The sequence below is a fragment of the Echinops telfairi genome, unplaced genomic scaffold (genome assembly GCF_000313985.2).
Source record: "Echinops telfairi isolate 266 unplaced genomic scaffold, ASM31398v2 ScPeMD7_7424;HRSCAF=8462, whole genome shotgun sequence".
Lineage (NCBI taxonomy): Eukaryota > Metazoa > Chordata > Mammalia > Afrosoricida > Tenrecidae > Echinops > Echinops telfairi.
Genome location: NW_022111324.1, coordinates 14009132 through 14026726, shown reverse-complemented (window position 1 = coordinate 14026726; position 17595 = coordinate 14009132). Strand labels below are relative to the sequence as shown.

Here is a 17595-nt window from a genome sequence, read left to right as displayed (position 1 = left end):
CTAATCTAAATGTAATCTCTTTTCTGCAGCATCCTTCTCCCTTTTACAGTTTACTCTCTCTCTCTCTCTCTCTCTCTCTCTCTCTCTCTCACCTTCCCTCTCAGTTTGCTCCCATGTGTTCTGAACAGACCCGCCCCTCTCCCTGGGCTTTACTTCAGTGCTGTCCTCTGTAGTATATTCATCTGGGGAGGAGGTCCATGTAGCTGGGATGGGGGCCGGTCCTGCAGACCTCTCTGTTGGTTTGTTGTTCATGCCGGTATGTTGCCTTCAAGTCTTGGTGCACCAGTTTGAGGTCTGGTCCCGCTCTCCTTTCCTGTGGAGATATAAGCAATACTCTCCTGATGCGTGGGTAGTGCCCACTTCCCATGGGGCTTTTCTTGTGGAGCTCAAGGAATTGGTTCATAGATCATTCATTTTCATTAACTCATTATTTTTTATTATTAAAAGATCATTTTATTGGGGGCTCTTACAACTCTTGTTACAATCCATACATTGATTGCATGAGGCATATTTGTACATATGTTGCTTTCATTCATTTCTAGACATTTACTTTCTATTGAGCCCTTGGTAACTTCTCTTTGTAGCCCTTCTCCCTCCCCCCAGCATGGCCCCTTGATAGATTGTAAATAAATTATTATTTTCATATCTCACACCAACCGCTGTCTCCCTTCCCCCATGTTTTCTGTTGTTCTTCCCCCGGGAGAGGGGTGTATGGTTGTCTGTCAATCATTACGATAGTTTCCCCCTTTCTCCCTTCCTTGCCCCCTTCCCCCTACCCTTCTAGTATTGCTATTCCCCTACTGTTCCTGGATTCTGTGTGTCATGAGCTCCCATCTCTTATCTATACCTGTGTACATGCTCCAGTCTACTCTGAATTGAGAAGCAGCACTGGGGTCATGATAGTGGGGGCTGAGGAAGCCTCAAGGAACCAGAGGAATCATGAACTCATTATTTATAGACGTGTTTAATGGGTCCAGACAGTTTAAAAGAACCTGAATTAGCATTGACTTAAATACGAGAGAGGCATACTGGTTATATTAAAAAGTCAAAAGTTTGAAACCACCAGCTATTACTCTGTGCGCAAAAGATGAGGCTTTCTACTCCCATAAAGAGTTACAGTCTCAGAAACCCACAGGGCAGTTCTACCCTGTCTTATAGGGTCACTTTAAGTCACCATCCACTCAATGGCAGTGCATTTTGGAATTTAAACAAGAGAGAATGCTTTCTTTGCCACCACACATACTGAAAGTCCTGAAGGGTGAAATCGCAATGCCACACCAACAATGCTGTCCAGGGACAAAAGATTTCTCTTTTGATGCTTCTCCATCCTCCAGGGTGCTATCCTTTCCTGAAGGATAAAGACTATCTGACTGCCACTATGTCTACAATCCAGCTAATTAGGATGAGGGAAAGGGGTGTGGCCAATGGATGGTAAGCAGCTTTCTTTCGAGGAAACGATTCAGAAGTTGTATGCACTATTGCTACTCACATTCCATTGGCCAGAACATAATCTCATGCCCACATATGAGCAAAGGGAGATGGGAAATATTTTCTTGACCTGGTTGGCAGTATGTTCAGTCAAAACTCAGAGATTCTGTTGGTAAAGGGGAAAAGGAGAGAAAGGATATGAGGGCCAAATTAATAGGTTCTGCCACAGTTGTCTGTTTCCAAAATTAATTTGAGAGTATTTAGAGTAAAATGACCAAAATACAATAAAATTTCAAATAGATATATGGTTACTTGAAAAATACAGAATAAGCTCATCAGTAGCAATCAGGCAGGGGAAGGAGGATGCTGGGTTGGGAGTAGACAAATTCTTATAGTAGGGTCTTTGCACAGGTTCAGTGTCTTATGGCCTTTTTCTCGTATTTGCTGTTACAGAAGCCTGGTTTTGTCAAGGTATCTAGGATTGATCAGATTCCTGGAGATTTATATATACTACATATATCAGAGAGTAGAGATAAACCAGAAAATCAATTTATCAATTTATAAAGAATACAATTTTTTCTATGTCTGATATACTTAATGATTATTATTTCAGTTCTTAATATAAATTTTATTATTTTAAATAATTTTATTATTTTTCATATTACTGGGGTCTGAATACAAGTTTTCTTGATACCCCAAGTTAGTAATCAGGTTGCTTTGAGAGTATGGAAGCAATAAAAAGGCCAAGGAAGGGTCGTGTTGAAAGAAAGTTCTTCACAGAGAAATAGTCTGGTGAATTTACAAGACCTGTCATTCCTCCACTTATATCAGCTCTGATAGTCTTACCCATTCATTGAATTGTGCCCTGCGAGCACCATTGCTTCCTGTGACAGCCCATCTCAAACCCAAGGGGCTGGTCAGAGGTAGGCCTGGTGAACTGCTAACACCTTTGTGGCAGTTCTCCTTTTCTCCAAATGATAGGTTTGTTCTTGTTTGCAGTAGAAAGTTATACTTGAACCACCGACATGGGCAGTGTTTCATTCTGTTGTGCATAGGGTTGCTATGGATTGGGACGGACTCGATGACATCTAACAACAAGGACACAATGTGCTCTGGTAAAGATGTAAATTCTCAAAAACCTGAAATAAGGTCACTGTGAGTTAGAATCAGCTAGATGGCAGTGGGTTTGGATTTAATGATGTATTTATTTATTTACTTGAAAATCATTTTATTGGGGCATCGTACAACTCATCACAATCCATACATCCAACCATTGTGTCAAGCACATTTGTACATTTGTTGCCATCATCATTCTCAAAAAATTTGCTTTCTATTTGTACATTTGTTGCCATCATCATTCTTAAAACATTTGCTTTCTACTTGAGCCCTTGGTATCAGCTCCTCATTTTTCCTCTCCCTCCCCACGCCCACCCCCATTGAACCCTGGATAATTTATAAATTATTATTATTTTCATATCTTACACTGTCTGACGTCTCCCTTCACCCACTTTTCTGTTGTCCGTCTCCCAGGGAGGGGGTTATATCTAGATCCTGTAATTGGTTCCCCCTTTCCACCCACCTTCCCTCCACCCTCCCCGTATTGCCACTCTCACCACTGGTCCTGAAGGGATCATCCGTCCTGGATTCCCTGTGTTTCCAGCTCTTATCTGTACCAGTGTACATGCGCTGGTCTAGCCAGATTTGTAAGGTAGAATTGGGATCATGATAGTGGCGGGGAGGAAGCATTTAAGAACTAGAGGAAAGTTGTTTCATCGTTGCTACACTGCACCCTGACTGTGGGTTCGTCTCCTCCCCATGACCCTTCTGTAAGGGGATGTCCAGTTGCCTACAGATGGGCTTTGCGTCCCTGTGGATTTTAATTTTTATAGGAGTTGTGAATGAGTAGGCCTAACTAATTCATGAACTCCTCTCCTTGGTAAGTGAGACTTAGAGTGATAATTTCAAACTCATACCTCAAGAAAAAGAAAAGGGATACTATTTGGAATTATCGCGTTGCTGGCCACGAAGCAGGAATCTCCAGTTTGAAAGGCCTCCATGGCAGTGACCTTTCACTTTAGGGTAAGAATCAGTTGGAGAGCTTGTTAAAATTCAAAGCCCCATACCTTGCTGGCTCTTGGTAGGGAATAGCATCCAGGCATTTATATAGTTTAGTAAAACCACACTGGCGGTCTTCCGCACTTTGAAAAGGATTGAGGGAGTGCCCTGAAGTAGCAAATTATGGCTAAAGCTATTGGGAAAGAAAACAAACTAATAACAGTTTTAGATAAATCTTAGCTATACGATCAACAGCTTGATTTTCTGGAAAAATTTGGATGAAGTGTTGCCCTTGGTGTAAGAGCTCTGGGCTGTGGTTCGGCTCTGCAGGTAAACTCAAGGTGTCACTACATAATCAGGCAACGGTGTGCTCGCTTCCTCTTGCTACTCTGTTAAGGACCTTGCTTTTCTTTGTTACAGGTTTGTGTTCGATTTCTATCCCCAGACAAATAGCTATGCAAAATGCCATTGGGCACATAAAGGAGATTATAGCGAACACGATAACTCTACTTAAAACAGAGAAAATTTTGACAAATGTTAATTGGACCCTAGTGGAAGAAAAATCCAGAATTGAATACATCATGCCTGTGAGTTAATAATAGCTGACCAACCAAAAACACAGGGTTTCTTTCCTTCCCCCATAGGGACCCTAGGGACAGGGCAGAATTTCCCTGTAAATCTTTAAGGCATGGAGCACCTGGTGGATTTGAACTGCCTACTGTGCTGTTAGCAGCCCTGGTGGGTTTGAACTGCCTACTGTGATGTTAGCAGTCCGACTTGTAACCCACTGTGCTACCATGGTCAATGGCAAATTTGAAAACCAGACTCACTGCCATTTAGTCTACTCCCACTCACAGCGACCCTGTAGGGACAGGGTTAAACTGTTCTGGTGAGTTTCCCAAACTGTAGCTATTTATGGGAATAGAGAGCCTTGTCTTTCTATCTCAGCTGGTTGGTGGTTTCAAACTGCTGACCTGGTGGTTAGCAGTCCACCGTGTAACCATTACGCCGCCAGAGCTCTTTTTAGGATCAATGGCAGTGTTTCCCACCCCCCCACCCCAGCATCCCTGGGTCTGCCTGTCTTGCTTTAGTGTGTTACAAACAACTTGGATCTGTTAACTGAAAACCAGAAAGCTGAGAAAATGTATTTAACTAGCTTTGCTATCTGGGTGATACAGGGATGTTTGAGGGAAATTGGTGTTTTTATAAACTGGCTCTTTGAATAATGACCCATGACCTCTGTGAAGCTAATGTTTCCAGGGCCGAGGCACTGAGAGATCTCTCCCCTCGCAGTCTGATAAAAGCAGAAAGCCCAGGCAGCTTCCAAGGGCATGCAAGCAGACGGGCTGGGGAAGAATTTGGCTTCTAAATCAAACGAAGATTTATTTCACCATTTTTGAAAACAATGTCTTGCACGAGGAAATGTGATCCAAGGCACATCAAGTCCTTTTCATTGTAGCAATTCTGAAATGAGTGATTACGGTCTGCTGAGCATAGAATTTACCAGCTTCTAATCAGTTTCATTTTTCTAACTTCCTCTCCATATATTTTAAACTTAGGAGGATGCTGTTAAATTTTCCCCTAATATAAAAGAGGAGGCATCTCTAACAGATGAAGAATTAATAGAAGAAGCCAGGTTGCATGTAGCTATAATACAAATGGTCAGTACTATTTATAAAACCTGCTTTTTATCCTTTATTTTTAATACAAAGTATTAATACTACGTTTTCATTCGCTTATACATTTCCACCAGTCCAGCCAGCGTAATCTCACACCAGGATAATTAGTAACATTTAATTGGTCTCCCTACCTCCAATTTCCCCACTCTTCTTTCTAAAAGTTTCATTACTTAGAATAATACTTTCCACAGTCTCTTCTGCTGCAGAGAGCTGATGCTGTTTACATTACTGAAGTAGAACAGATTTAGCTGTATAGGATTTCAATTTGTTAATACTAGAAACTTTGCATACCTCTTAACATCCAGGAAAATTATTTGCAAAAAATGAATATTCAATAAGGAGTTGAATGAAATTTATATCCTGCTGTATTTTTTTTGTAATAGAGTATATTCCTGTGTTGATTTCAGTAATAATAGTGGGGTTATGTTTTGAACCTTTATAATTTTAATTTAAACTTTTATGTGTAGAGTAGCTTTGAAAAACAATGTAATGATGGAATCCTCAATGCAGAAGCAGCCCGGATATTAATTGGTGCAACCAAAAGCTATTGCCCAATCCAAGGAAAGTAAGTGTAATACTTAACTGATATTTCCAAAATTGAGTGGGTTTGTGATAAAGAATGAACAAACTGACAATTAAATGTCCAAATAGATTAATGTCTCTCTCTTTCTCATATATCTCTATCCATCCATTCATTCTCCTGTTTGCCTATCTGTCCACCCAACTAATCATCCATTTCCTATTTTACTTAATTTTTTTCTCTTGAGTTTCATAATCCTTCTGTCACTTCTGGAGTAAGTTTTCATCTCAACAAATAAAAGACTACAGGCTCCATGGAAGAAAATCTATGTGGTTGCAATTACTATTAAAATTCTTTCACCTTGATATCATAGACACTAAATTACTCGATCGGGGAGGTAGGGAAACCTGGAATCTGCTATGGGAATATTCCTTCAAGTGTAGAATGACCCAAGTGCTGGCACTGATAAGATACCACTAAGTTTGGTAGGAAAATCCCTTGTCTTAAAGATAGAGAAATACCTAATCCTTGGTGGCACAGTGCTAACTAAAAGGTAAGAGGTTCAAACTCACCAGCCACTCTGAAGAAGAACCATGTGGCAGTCTGGGTCCATAAGGATTTAGAACTGTGGAAACTTTGGGGCAGGTCTACTCTATCTTACAGAGTCTCTCTGAGTTGGAACTGACTCAAGAGCCACAGGTAACATCTGATCACAGTCCTGGGGAGTATTAGATAATGGACGGTCCAAGACAAAGCTGTGGGGCAACCTTCCCCTAATGCTAGGAGATCCTATCATTGTGTAAATTAACATTTCATATAATCTGTCTAGGAGATTGGGAGAAAGACGAGGCTTTCTTGGAAACCCGCAGTTCTTGTCCATCCTATAGGACTATGAGTCAGAATTGACTCCATAGTAGTGAGAGAGATTTTTATTTATTTGTTTATTATTATATCTAGGAGCTCTACCTTAGGATAGAGTTGGGGAAGGGGAAGGTCCTTAGGGACTTGGAGAGGCTTGGACTAGGCAAGGCAAGACAAAGGGAACCTAATTCTGAGGCCCAAATAGCCAGCCCAGAGAAACTTTACTTATGCTCCACCTCAGGTCAGGAATAATTCAAGGATCAGGGACATCAGGGATGTCATCCTAAAAATATTCTCATATCATGACCATGAATGGACATCTGAATGAGTACTGAGCCTGCTTAGTAGGCTCATATTATTCTTTTATGTAACCCAAAGTATAGCACTTGCTTTTTTATTGCAACATATATGTATATGTGTATATTTGTATATGTTTCTTCCTTGCTAGATTCATGAGTATTTATGATGTTTCTAATTATGTGAGATCTAGAAGTTGGCTTATGAAATTTAAAAACATGATTACTGTCTTGGAATATCGTAAAGAAAAATTACCTTTTATTCCAACTGGGTAAGTAGTGTGAATCTTTAGAGGCAATCTACTTTTCTCTATTGTCAAAATAGATCACCTTATAAGCAAGCAATTAATTAGTATCAGAGTCAACTCTTGTCAAATGGTGAATGAGCAGCGTGTTTGCTTCTCTTTCTGTTGTGGCACCTCAGTGACATCGCCATCAGAGGGTGAGCAGGACAAGAAAGGCAAGAGTGATCCCATTTGGAGCTTTTAAGTGTTAATTGGGATGTCTTTAGGTCACATTGCATACTGGGCTGCCTTCGTATTTTTCTGGGTATAATACAGAGAAGTAGGGGAGAAGAAGTATCTAACCTGTAGATCTAGCTTTCAGTTTATTTCCATCTGTATCATAGGGTAGTTCTGTAATTAGGAAAACACACAATATGGTCCTATTACGAATTTTCTGTATCTGTATCACAAGATGCAGAGTCCAATGAACTTGGGAAGACCCTTTGTTTTGCTATATGAGAGCTCTTCAAAAAGTTCATGGAATGTTTTGAATTAAAAGGTAATGATTTTTTCCCATAAACCTTTTGGAACTCCCTTATATAATTTGTGAACTTATGTGCTTGTTCTGGAGCATAAAATCCAAGATTTAATTTTTTTATTAATCATTTTATTGGGGGCTCTTACAGCTCTTATAACAATCCATACATCAATTGTATCAAACACATTTGTACATATGTTCCCATCATCATTTTCAAAACATTTTCTTTGGTACTAGCTCCTCTTTTTCTCCCTCCCTCCCCAACCCTTCCATCCTCTTGAACCCTTGATAAATTATAATTAGCAATTACAAATTATAAATTCACATCTTCCACCATCTTCTGTCTCCCTTTGCCCATGTTTCTGTTGTTCATCCCCCAAACCAAGTTTTTAACAAACAGATGTCAAACCAGGAAAGCAGCAGCAGCATTAATGTTACAAAGTTTAAAAAATGGTTTAGCATTCCTTTTATAAGAAATTCTGATCATTTTCCTTTCTTCCACTTATTATGTTTAAAAAGAAATATAAAAAATGAAAACTTCAGGGTCTTGACCTATATTCAAACAATTGGTTCTTGACAGGCTCCACTTTAGATGGATTGAAGGTTTAAAATAAAATATGCCCTGGCAATTATTGAATAGATATCTGTGTATCTGTATTCATTCTTAATTTCAAATCATTCTGGTGTCTAGTCCATTTTCTTCTAAATTTATGAATTTTTGCTCTTTCCCCTGTAAACTATGGCCTTGATTTTAAAAAAAAGTTTCTCATTTGAATTAGTTACCTACTGTGGCTATAATGTTACCCTTCAAGGGTGGCTTTAAGGGAGTGAAATTATTGTCTCACAGTTTTGGAGGCTAGAAGTTCAAATCAGGGCATCAGCTCTAGGGAAGCGGCCATCTTTGTTGGCAGCCCTGAGAGTTCTCTGGCATTTTGGGGGTTTATCTTCCCCTGTGTGTCTATTCTGCTCTTTATAATAACTTAAGAGTGATTACTTTTAGGACTGATCCTGCTCTAGTGTGGCTGCAGTAATATAATAAAAGATAACTTCCGTTTCCTAACAGGACTACATGCATAAGCACATGTTTTGGGAGTGACATCATTGCAAGCATAACATCATCCCTAATACAGATGAGCTAGAACCATATTCTTAATCTTTCTCTAATATGGCTTTTATGTATGGAAAGTATGTTTTTATTCTTGCTTACGTATTATTTCATATAGTTTATAAACTTCACAATGTTAATAATTTGTATGCTCTTTAAACAAATGTTGAACTACAGATTATAACTGTTATACCTTTAAGTGATCTGACATTTTATTTGATATTATTTTTTTGCAGGAATGATAGATTATTGTTTTTTATGTATCCAATTGTCTTGTCAGAAGAATTTGAATATACAGGATATATTATTACATTACTATATATTTTCCCTATGATAATGCATCTATGGCCAATGGCAAGAGAATTAAATGTGTCGGGACTGATATTAGTAAACTACTATTTTGTGTTTTTATATATATTACAAGCAACATTAAAGGTACTGTTCCACATAGAAATATATAAATAGAAGAGTTTAGATATTTTGGATATGTTTTTGTATTATCATTGTTACCATAGTTCATAAGGTTCTGGATTTCTCTAGTTATCTTCTTGGATTTTCAGAGTTTACTAATGAAATCAGTGAAAATTATCCTCAGAGTATAGTAAGACATAGTATAGGACATCAAGAGCCCTGGTGGTGTCATGGGCTGCTTATTACCAGGTGATGTCCCCTGGGACAAAGATGAGACTTTGGGCTGCCGTCAAGATTTACAGACTGGAGCCTCATCTTGGCTGTTCTACTCTGCCCTATATGGTCGCTCTGAGTCAGCATTGACTGGATGGCAGTGAGGGTTTGGTTGTTGTTATTCAGAGTATATTAAGAAGTACAAGCATACAGAGACTCTCAAGGGTCAAAAGGAAACTGGAAACCTAGGTATGTTTCCTTCAAATACTTTCTGGACTGAGGCAATGAATGAATGAATAAAAACAGATAGGTTTGCTAGGATCTTATGATATGAGATGGTGAAGTACTTTTTAAAATTATTACTATTTTTATACTTTGTCATTAGTAGTATTGCAATAAACATGTTTACTGTAATTTTTCACTTCTTGTTTTAGCATTCCAGCTTCAGTATAAATTATATATTAAGAATCAACATAACTTTTTATGCTGAAGGTTAAAATACTGCTTACTGATTTTATTTTATCTTATTTTTTTAATCGTTTTATTAGGGCCTCATACAACTCATAACAATCCATACATACATCAATTGTGTGGAGCACATTTGTACATTCATTGCCCTCATCATTCTCAAAACATTTGCTCTCCACTTAAGCCCCTGGCATCAGGTCCTCATTTTTCCCCTCCCTCCCTGCTACCCCCTCCCTCAGGAGCCCTTGATATTTTAGAAATTATTATTTTGTCATATCTTGCTCTGCCCGACGTCTCCCTTCACCCACTTTTCTGTCATCCGTCCCCCAGGGAGGAGGTCACATGTAGATCCTTGTCATCGGTTCCCTCTTTCCAACCCACTCTCCCTCTACCCTCCCAGTATCGCCACTCACACCACTAGTCCTGAAGGGATCATCTGCCCTGGATTCCCTGTGTTTCCAGTTACTATCAGTACCAGTGTACATCCTCTGGTCTAGCCAGACTTGCAAGGTAGAATTCGGATCATGATAGTGGGGGGTGGAGGAAGCATTTAGGAACCAGAAGCAACAAAGCCTACATGGAAGAACACCTCAGCCTGTGTGATCACAAGTGCCCAAGGGATCAGTTATCAGGTATCAAAGAACAAAAAATCATATCATTGTGTGCTCACTTCCATGATACAATCACTGAAGACAAATGGGTGCATAAGTAAATGTGGTGAAGAAAGCTGATGGTGCCCGGCTATCAAAAGGTATAGCATCTGGGGTCTTAAAGGCTTGAAGGTAAACAAGCGGCCATCTAGCTCAGAAGCAACAAAGCCCACATGGAAGAAGCACACCAGCCTGTACGATCACGAGGTGTCAAAGGGATCAGGTATAAGGTATCATCAGAACATAGTGAGTGAGGGGGGAAGTGCAGAGACCCAAAGCCCATTTGTAGGCTTACTGATTTTAAATGAATGAATTCAAGCTAAACCTTTGGACTATTAATACTTTGTAGTTGAAGGCTGGACTATTAGTTTGTAAGCTACAGCCTTCTCACACCCCCTACACACACACGGTACAGGTTCCATGCAATGACATGTATTTATTGTTTTCAATATCCTAAACAGATACTAATTTTTAAAGGGAAATATTTTCAACTATGTTGGAATACTTTGGAATTTATTATCTTGCTCCTTGGACTAGCTGATGTCTTGTGTATATACTTTGTCAAATTGAGACCAGAAAACTCAATCCTGATTCAGATTACAGTACTCATGGGATATTTCAGAATCATTAGGTTTCTTCCAATCATTAAGGTAAGACTTTACACTAAAATAATCCCCCACCTACATTCTACTAAAGCAGTGGTTCTCAATTGCTGCGACCCTTTCATATAGTTCCTCATGTTGTGGTGACCCCCCAACCATAAAATTATTTTCATTGCTACTTCATCACTGTAATTTTGCTACTGTTATGAATCGCAGTGTAAATATCTGATATGTGGGATGTATTTTCATTGTTACAAGTTGAATATAATTAAAACATAGTGATTAATCAGAAAACGATATGTAATTATATATTTATTGTGAAATATTTATGTGTTTTCCGATGGTCTTAGGCGGCCCCTGTGAAAGGGTCATTGGACCCCCAAGGGGGTCGCAACCCACAGGTTGAGAACCGCTGCACAAAGGGAAGAAGTTGTTTCTTTTCCTAAACAATTTTCCCCACAGGTATCAATTAGCTTAGTTCTGTCCCTCACCTCCTTATTCAAACCTCGTCTCTTCTCACCGAAGCTTCCTCTTGCTCACCACTCTTACCTAAAATGACAACCTGCCCTCTACACCTTTAGTTTCCTCCTCCTCCTGATCCTCTTCCACCTACTTTTCTTTCCCCCAAATGCTTGGGCCCTATTTACTCACTTACTGCTTGTTGCTATGGTTGTTGATGGAACGTGAAGTTCTAGATGGGCACGTAGCATGTAAAACCAAACCAGCTGCCGTCACTGTGGCCACGCCTCATGAAACCCTGTGTGTCTGAGGAGAAATGTCCTTCACAGAGATTTTAATGGCTGGACATTGATGGCCATCCTTGTCTTCGGTCAAACTGGAGCAAACTGGAGCTTCTGTCAGAAATACAGTGAAGAATTTGTTGAAGGAGCAAAATGATCAAGAATCAGGCAACACTTCCCGAAGACTCACCAAACCAAACCAAGCTCATCGCCATTGAGTCGATACTAATTATTATTTATAGCAAATAACAAAAAATGCCCCAATGGTTACCATGGGGGCATTGAGCTGAGACTTGGGTGGATAAAGCTCTCCATGTACAGAATCTGTATGAGAGAAAATGAATCTAGGTGCTCATAACAGCCTGTCCGCCTCTCTCCTAAAGCAACCCAAGTTCTCATTCTCACCACACTTTAAGAACCTTTACTGTTGAGCCACTTTGTTGTTGTTTTCCGAATTACAGGGTTTCTCCCCTTTCCTTCCCAATATCCTAGGTCATAATACCGGTCCTGATTAATATTGTAGATGCGCTAATTAAGGAGCGTCTCAGTTTGATGTATAGTATTACAAAAGGCTATGTCAAAAGTCAAGAGGATGCCAAATATTTAATTAAACAAATTTCTAGCCGAGAGTCAATATATCAGGTGAGAAACAATCCCTGGCTGTCTCGGTTGGTAAGGGAGTTACGCAGGTTTATTCATTTCTCTTAAGAGTACTTCTACAGATAAATCGGAATCATTGCAGGCAATCAAGCGGTTCATGATGTGATAGGAGGTGCTGCAGGAAGAACAGTCTCTGCTGTTTATCAATTGCAAACAGAGCAGTTGGGGGTCCACTGAGAAGTTTAGGAGACAGTTGCCCTGATGTGTAAGAGGCTAAAGTGAATCTCCCATGGACGTTTTTCTGAGAAGGCTCCAGTGACGACTCACATGGCTTTTTGATACACGTTTAGACACCAGACTGAAGTTTGTTTTGGAAGTGATGTGGTTCAGGAAACTGGCTGGTGGCAGCTCGCTTTTAGAACGATCACACCTACACCTAGACCATCGTGATTAGACAGGAGTCTGTTTCTAGGTTCTCTTGGCCATGCCATCCTACGGGAGTCTTCCTGTTCCACGTCCGGGGAATTAACTGCTCTCTGTGCTCCTGTGCAAGCACAGCTGGATCACCATCTGAGTGTTTATGATGATAAATAGTAAGTGAGGCGGAAAAACAATTTAATAAACGTTATATAGGGAATTCTTATAGTATCTCATGGGATTGTCCTAAACCAAGGAACTTGTCAGGGAGGTTTTTAAAACTGCTGTAATGCTAGAAAACAAGCCAGTTGTTGTTGTTGTTTGGTGCTGTCGAGCCGGTTCGACTCCTAGCGAGCCTGGGCACAATAACGAACCGCTGCCTGGTCCTGCGCCATCCTCACAGGGGTTGCTGCGTGTGAGCCCATTGTTGCTGCAGCCAGTAGGCAATCGCTAGCACCAACCCACGAGTCATTCAAGGGCAGAATCCCAGTCATTTACATCTGGCAACCCAGGTGTTGGTCCCTTGAGGGTTGGTGTGGCCAAACACAATTCGAGAGTAAGCCTCAGGAGAAAGAGTACCTGGGAGGCGGTAGGTTTTGAACAAATATGTGTGGGTTGATCTTATACGGGCTGGTTAGCCCTGGCATGGAGCTGTTTCTTCAGTTCCAGAAGGAATTGAACTTGAACTCATGGATGACATCATTGCTCATCAATCATTTGGTTGCAGGCTCTCCTGCTTGACTGGCTCCCCATGCAGCTCCTCATGCTATGTTGCTAAGAACACTCCTTGCCCAGGGCAGCACACACTCGTCCTTTCTGAGACGTTCCAGGCCCAGTACCCAGTCAGGCAAGCCACCGACTGACTGCAGGCGTGCAGTGGAATGTAGACAGGAGCCGGGTCACGCAGCAGAGTTGGTGCGGAGGAAAGGATGGAGCCACATGTCTCCCTCCAACCTTAAATGAAACGACTTCACCCCACCATGCCCCGTCCATTTTAAAAACAAGAAATGGACTTAGTGTAATTGAAAGTGAATGCTGTCTTGAATCTCTTACAGAAATTAAATGACATTTTGGAAACGAACCGGCGAGATGCTGTGAAAGAACTAGGTACGTAGTTTAAGTTTCATTTCGCCAGAGGAAGACAACCTGATTCTTTTATGGACTTTCATTCACTTATACTTTCATCCACAAGCATTGGTTATACACATGTGCTGGGCCTGGTGTGGACAGAACCATATAGAGTGCCGGGTATGCTGACAGATCAGGGCAGGAAGTCAGGAGTCCCTTAGCTGTTCTCAGAGCACAGAGGAGAGAAAGGGGAGGCGTGTGGAACATGTGCGTATTAAGGCTGCAAGAAAAAGACATGCAAGGATTTGTGGGATGTAGGGTTATGAGCAATGTCACTTCTTGAGCCTCTGCAGTCATGCCTGGAGTCCTTGCTTTCCTGGAAGCACAGAGCAGGAGACCTGGAACTTTATGCAGAGTTTCATTTTTTTTTCTTTCTTATGAAAGGTTTGTAGTTCAGGTTCTCAGTGCATAAGTGCATATAACAATATCTGGTATAAGGCCTGCACAGAGTTGGCTCTTAATAAATGGGAGTTATTAGAAAAGAAAAGATTATAAAATCACATTGTGTTCATGACCACATTGTAAGATGCCCAATGGATTTTATGGGGATCGCATTTCCAAAAGCAAAATGGAAAGAACAGGCACGAATGAATGGAAGTGTCCATTTGGAGATCATACACTCAAAACCCACAGCCCTTGAGTCGGTTCCAACTCAGCACAACCTTACAGGATAGGGTAGAACTGTCCCTGTGGGTTTCTGAGAATGTAACTCTTTACAGGAGTAGAAAGCCTTGTCTTTCTTCCACAGAGCTGCTGGTGATTTCAAACTGCTGACCTTGCAGTGAGCAACCCAACTGGTAATCACTATGCCACCAAGGCTCCTTTGGAGACAATAAGTCAGAATATTTTAGCACTGTCTTTGGACCATTGGTGCCATTGACATCTTGCTTTTATTTGGTTTCTATGCTGTTATAGATTTGGGACTTAGGAATTGCTGCCTTATGTTGTGTTTTAAGGAATGGTATGGAGTATGGGATCAGTATTTTCTTGAGTCTATCCTGGAAAATGATCTTCCCTGGCAGGAGAAGTCAATGAACAATTGTCTCCTACACAAGACAGAGACGAAACTAAGTGTGGCTCCGCTGGTCTCACAAGCTCCACGTGAAACCAGAATGAATGGTGCCTGGAAAGTAGAAGCCATCATCAGCTATTTTGCTTACCCCACCATTGCTTACTAATGGCTTTATTTGCTTCAGGACACATAGAACATGAGGGGCGTGATGTTGTCATTGCTTTGAAGTCTAAGCAAGCAATCCTGAATGTGATTCTTAAAGCTCAGAAGAACCTCACTTTCCTATGTTCCAGAGGAATTATTGATAAGCATGAAGGCATCGAGATATATACGGTAATAAAGCAGTTTCCTGTATTGCTATCTCTGCAATATACCTGCAATCCGATCCCTTGATTCCTTCAGCCTAGTGCCCAGCCCGCAGCATTGCCTCAGCAGGTGTAAGGAATGAGGCATATTGGAGAAATCATAATGAGCCTCAGGTGTCAAATCCTGCAACTGTTGGTAGCTTTTGTTAGTGCCATTGAAAGCTTTGATTACCGCCTGATGCATGCTATTAATTAAAGCCACATGGCTGTGATGAAGAGAAACCAACTTGAGCTAGGGTTAGCCAATAACGGGGCTGGAGAGGGTGTGTGTGTCATTATAAGGACACAAAGTGCAGCCCAAAGGCACTCATGCTCTGTGGCCGAATCTCAGGAAGGGGCTTGAGCCAGGACCTGGGAAGATTTCAAGATTCTCTAGCTGCCATCTGGGTTGCCCTCTGTGTCCCCTTTCTTTGGCTCCCTCTACAGATCAACTAGACTTTTCTCCAGCAGAACATAACTATGTACTGCAATATGTGCTGCCCACCCCCCAGATTGTAGACAAGTGGAATTCTTTTGGGAGGTGGGACTCACATGGTAGGGAGCGGATGCCCCTGTGCGAATGTGTGTTGGTGGGGGGAAAGGAGAGGCAGTTCTGAGAGGAAGAGAGCTGGGTGTTGTTGTGGTTGTTAGGTGCCATCGAGTTGGTTCCAACCCATAGCAACCTTATGCTCAACAGAACAGAACACTGCCCGGTCCTGCGCCAACCTCACAATTACTCTTGTGTTTGAGCCCATTATTGCAACCAAGGTGTCCATCCATCTCCTTGAGGGCCTTCATCTTTTTTGCTGCTAATTGACTAGCTGATAAATGGACTTCTGACAAATTATAAACGTTACTTGCTAACAAATTAGTAATGTCAAATGGGAGTGGGAACAAAAACCAAAACAATAACATCAATGAAGGCCGACAACTTTAATCGTCCTTTCGTATCCCATCCACCATCTCATCTGTGTTAGATAGCACTCTTGAGACCCCACCCAAAGGTCTACTTCCTACACAGCAGACTGATGACATTCTGCTCCCACATTCCATCTGTGATGCCCACTGTGTGTGTCTCCCTGAACTTCCTGTCACTGGGAGCTCCCAGCCCTGGCCACCATGTACTGTGCTTCTGGTCATTCCCAGGGGTGGATTTCCCAATGAGTAAGGTAAGCTTGGGCTTACTTGTGCTGACTGTAGTGAACAGTTTCACCTGGGATCCACCATATTCCATCCCTGTTAAGGATTGCACATTTAAAAGGAGGCTTCGGTTCTGTAGGGAGGGCTGTAGGGCCGTAGGGCCGGGAGAGACGCAGATGCCAGCCATACCAGAAGCAGAGTCTTTGAGGTCGTCAAAAAAATATGTCACTCAAATCATTCACTCAAAAAAGACAAAACAAAAAAATTTTAAAAACATCAGTCAAATCCAACTCATAGTGACCATATAGATCACAATAGAAGTGTCCCTTTGGGTTTCTGAGATGTATAACTCTTCATGGGGGCAGACAGTCTCATTTTCTCCCGAGCAACTGCTGGTGGGTGTGAACCATGGACAGTGGTGAGCAGCTCCATGTGGAGCCCACTCTGTCACCGAGGCTCCTACATAGTTCACTACAGATTAGTAACTATGCACAATCTGGCACTGCATTCCCTAGATGCAGCCCCCTCTCCTTGACTCCAGAAGGGAAGTGCGTGTGGGACAGACCAGCTTTCCCCCTTTACTACCCTACGCCTCTGGTCTCTGGAATACCAGACAATGGGTTATGATTTCTTCTTACTGTCTGACAGTAGGAGACTAGAGCTACTTTACATATTGTATGTGTAATTTTACATCTACTTATCACTTTGAAGGCTCTGTAAGACTTAACTGAAGGCTTGAAAAAGAAATAATAGCCCTTAAGAGGAGAGGGACTTCCTATTGGGCTATTTAGAAAGGTAACGGGTGAATCAGGCATTTAGGAAGCATGTATTCAATACCCACTACTAACTGCCTAATTTCAGCAAAGGAGATGATTTATGCCAGGTTATACAAGCCTTGAAAAATGTTTTCAATTTAATTCAAGAATTACATATTGGATAGCTACTATATGCCATGGGCTCTGAGAGAGGCTTGGTATACTCAATTAATACAACCCTGACTCCGTAGTCCTCTTCCCTGTTCTTTTATTCAGTCATTTATTCATCCAACACCCCTTCCCCACCCCCAAAGTATATAACATGAAGCCTAGACCAAACTCCTAACTCAGTTCTTGATTATCAAGTCATTCTGACTCATAGCAACCCGACAGAGTCGAACAAGGACAG

The 17595-nt window shown here is 41.3% G+C and overlaps 1 protein-coding gene across 1 annotated transcript in view; it reads left to right on the top strand.

Moving 5' to 3' along the window:
- The window catches only part of SLC9C2 (solute carrier family 9 member C2 (putative)), a 91509-nt gene that overhangs the window by 41738 nt on the left and 32176 nt on the right, over positions 1 to 17595 (top strand). Inside the window, exons 11-20 of the mRNA XM_004706822.2 lie at positions 3904 to 4066; positions 4928 to 4956; positions 5077 to 5144; positions 5630 to 5727; positions 6992 to 7111; positions 8943 to 9141; positions 10910 to 11098; positions 12283 to 12432; positions 13863 to 13914; positions 15132 to 15280. Of these exons, the coding sequence (XP_004706879.2) occupies positions 3904 to 4066; positions 4928 to 4956; positions 5077 to 5144; positions 5630 to 5727; positions 6992 to 7111; positions 8943 to 9141; positions 10910 to 11098; positions 12283 to 12432; positions 13863 to 13914; positions 15132 to 15280 (1217 nt within the window). The remainder of the gene's footprint in view (positions 1 to 3903; positions 4067 to 4927; positions 4957 to 5076; positions 5145 to 5629; positions 5728 to 6991; positions 7112 to 8942; positions 9142 to 10909; positions 11099 to 12282; positions 12433 to 13862; positions 13915 to 15131; positions 15281 to 17595) is intronic.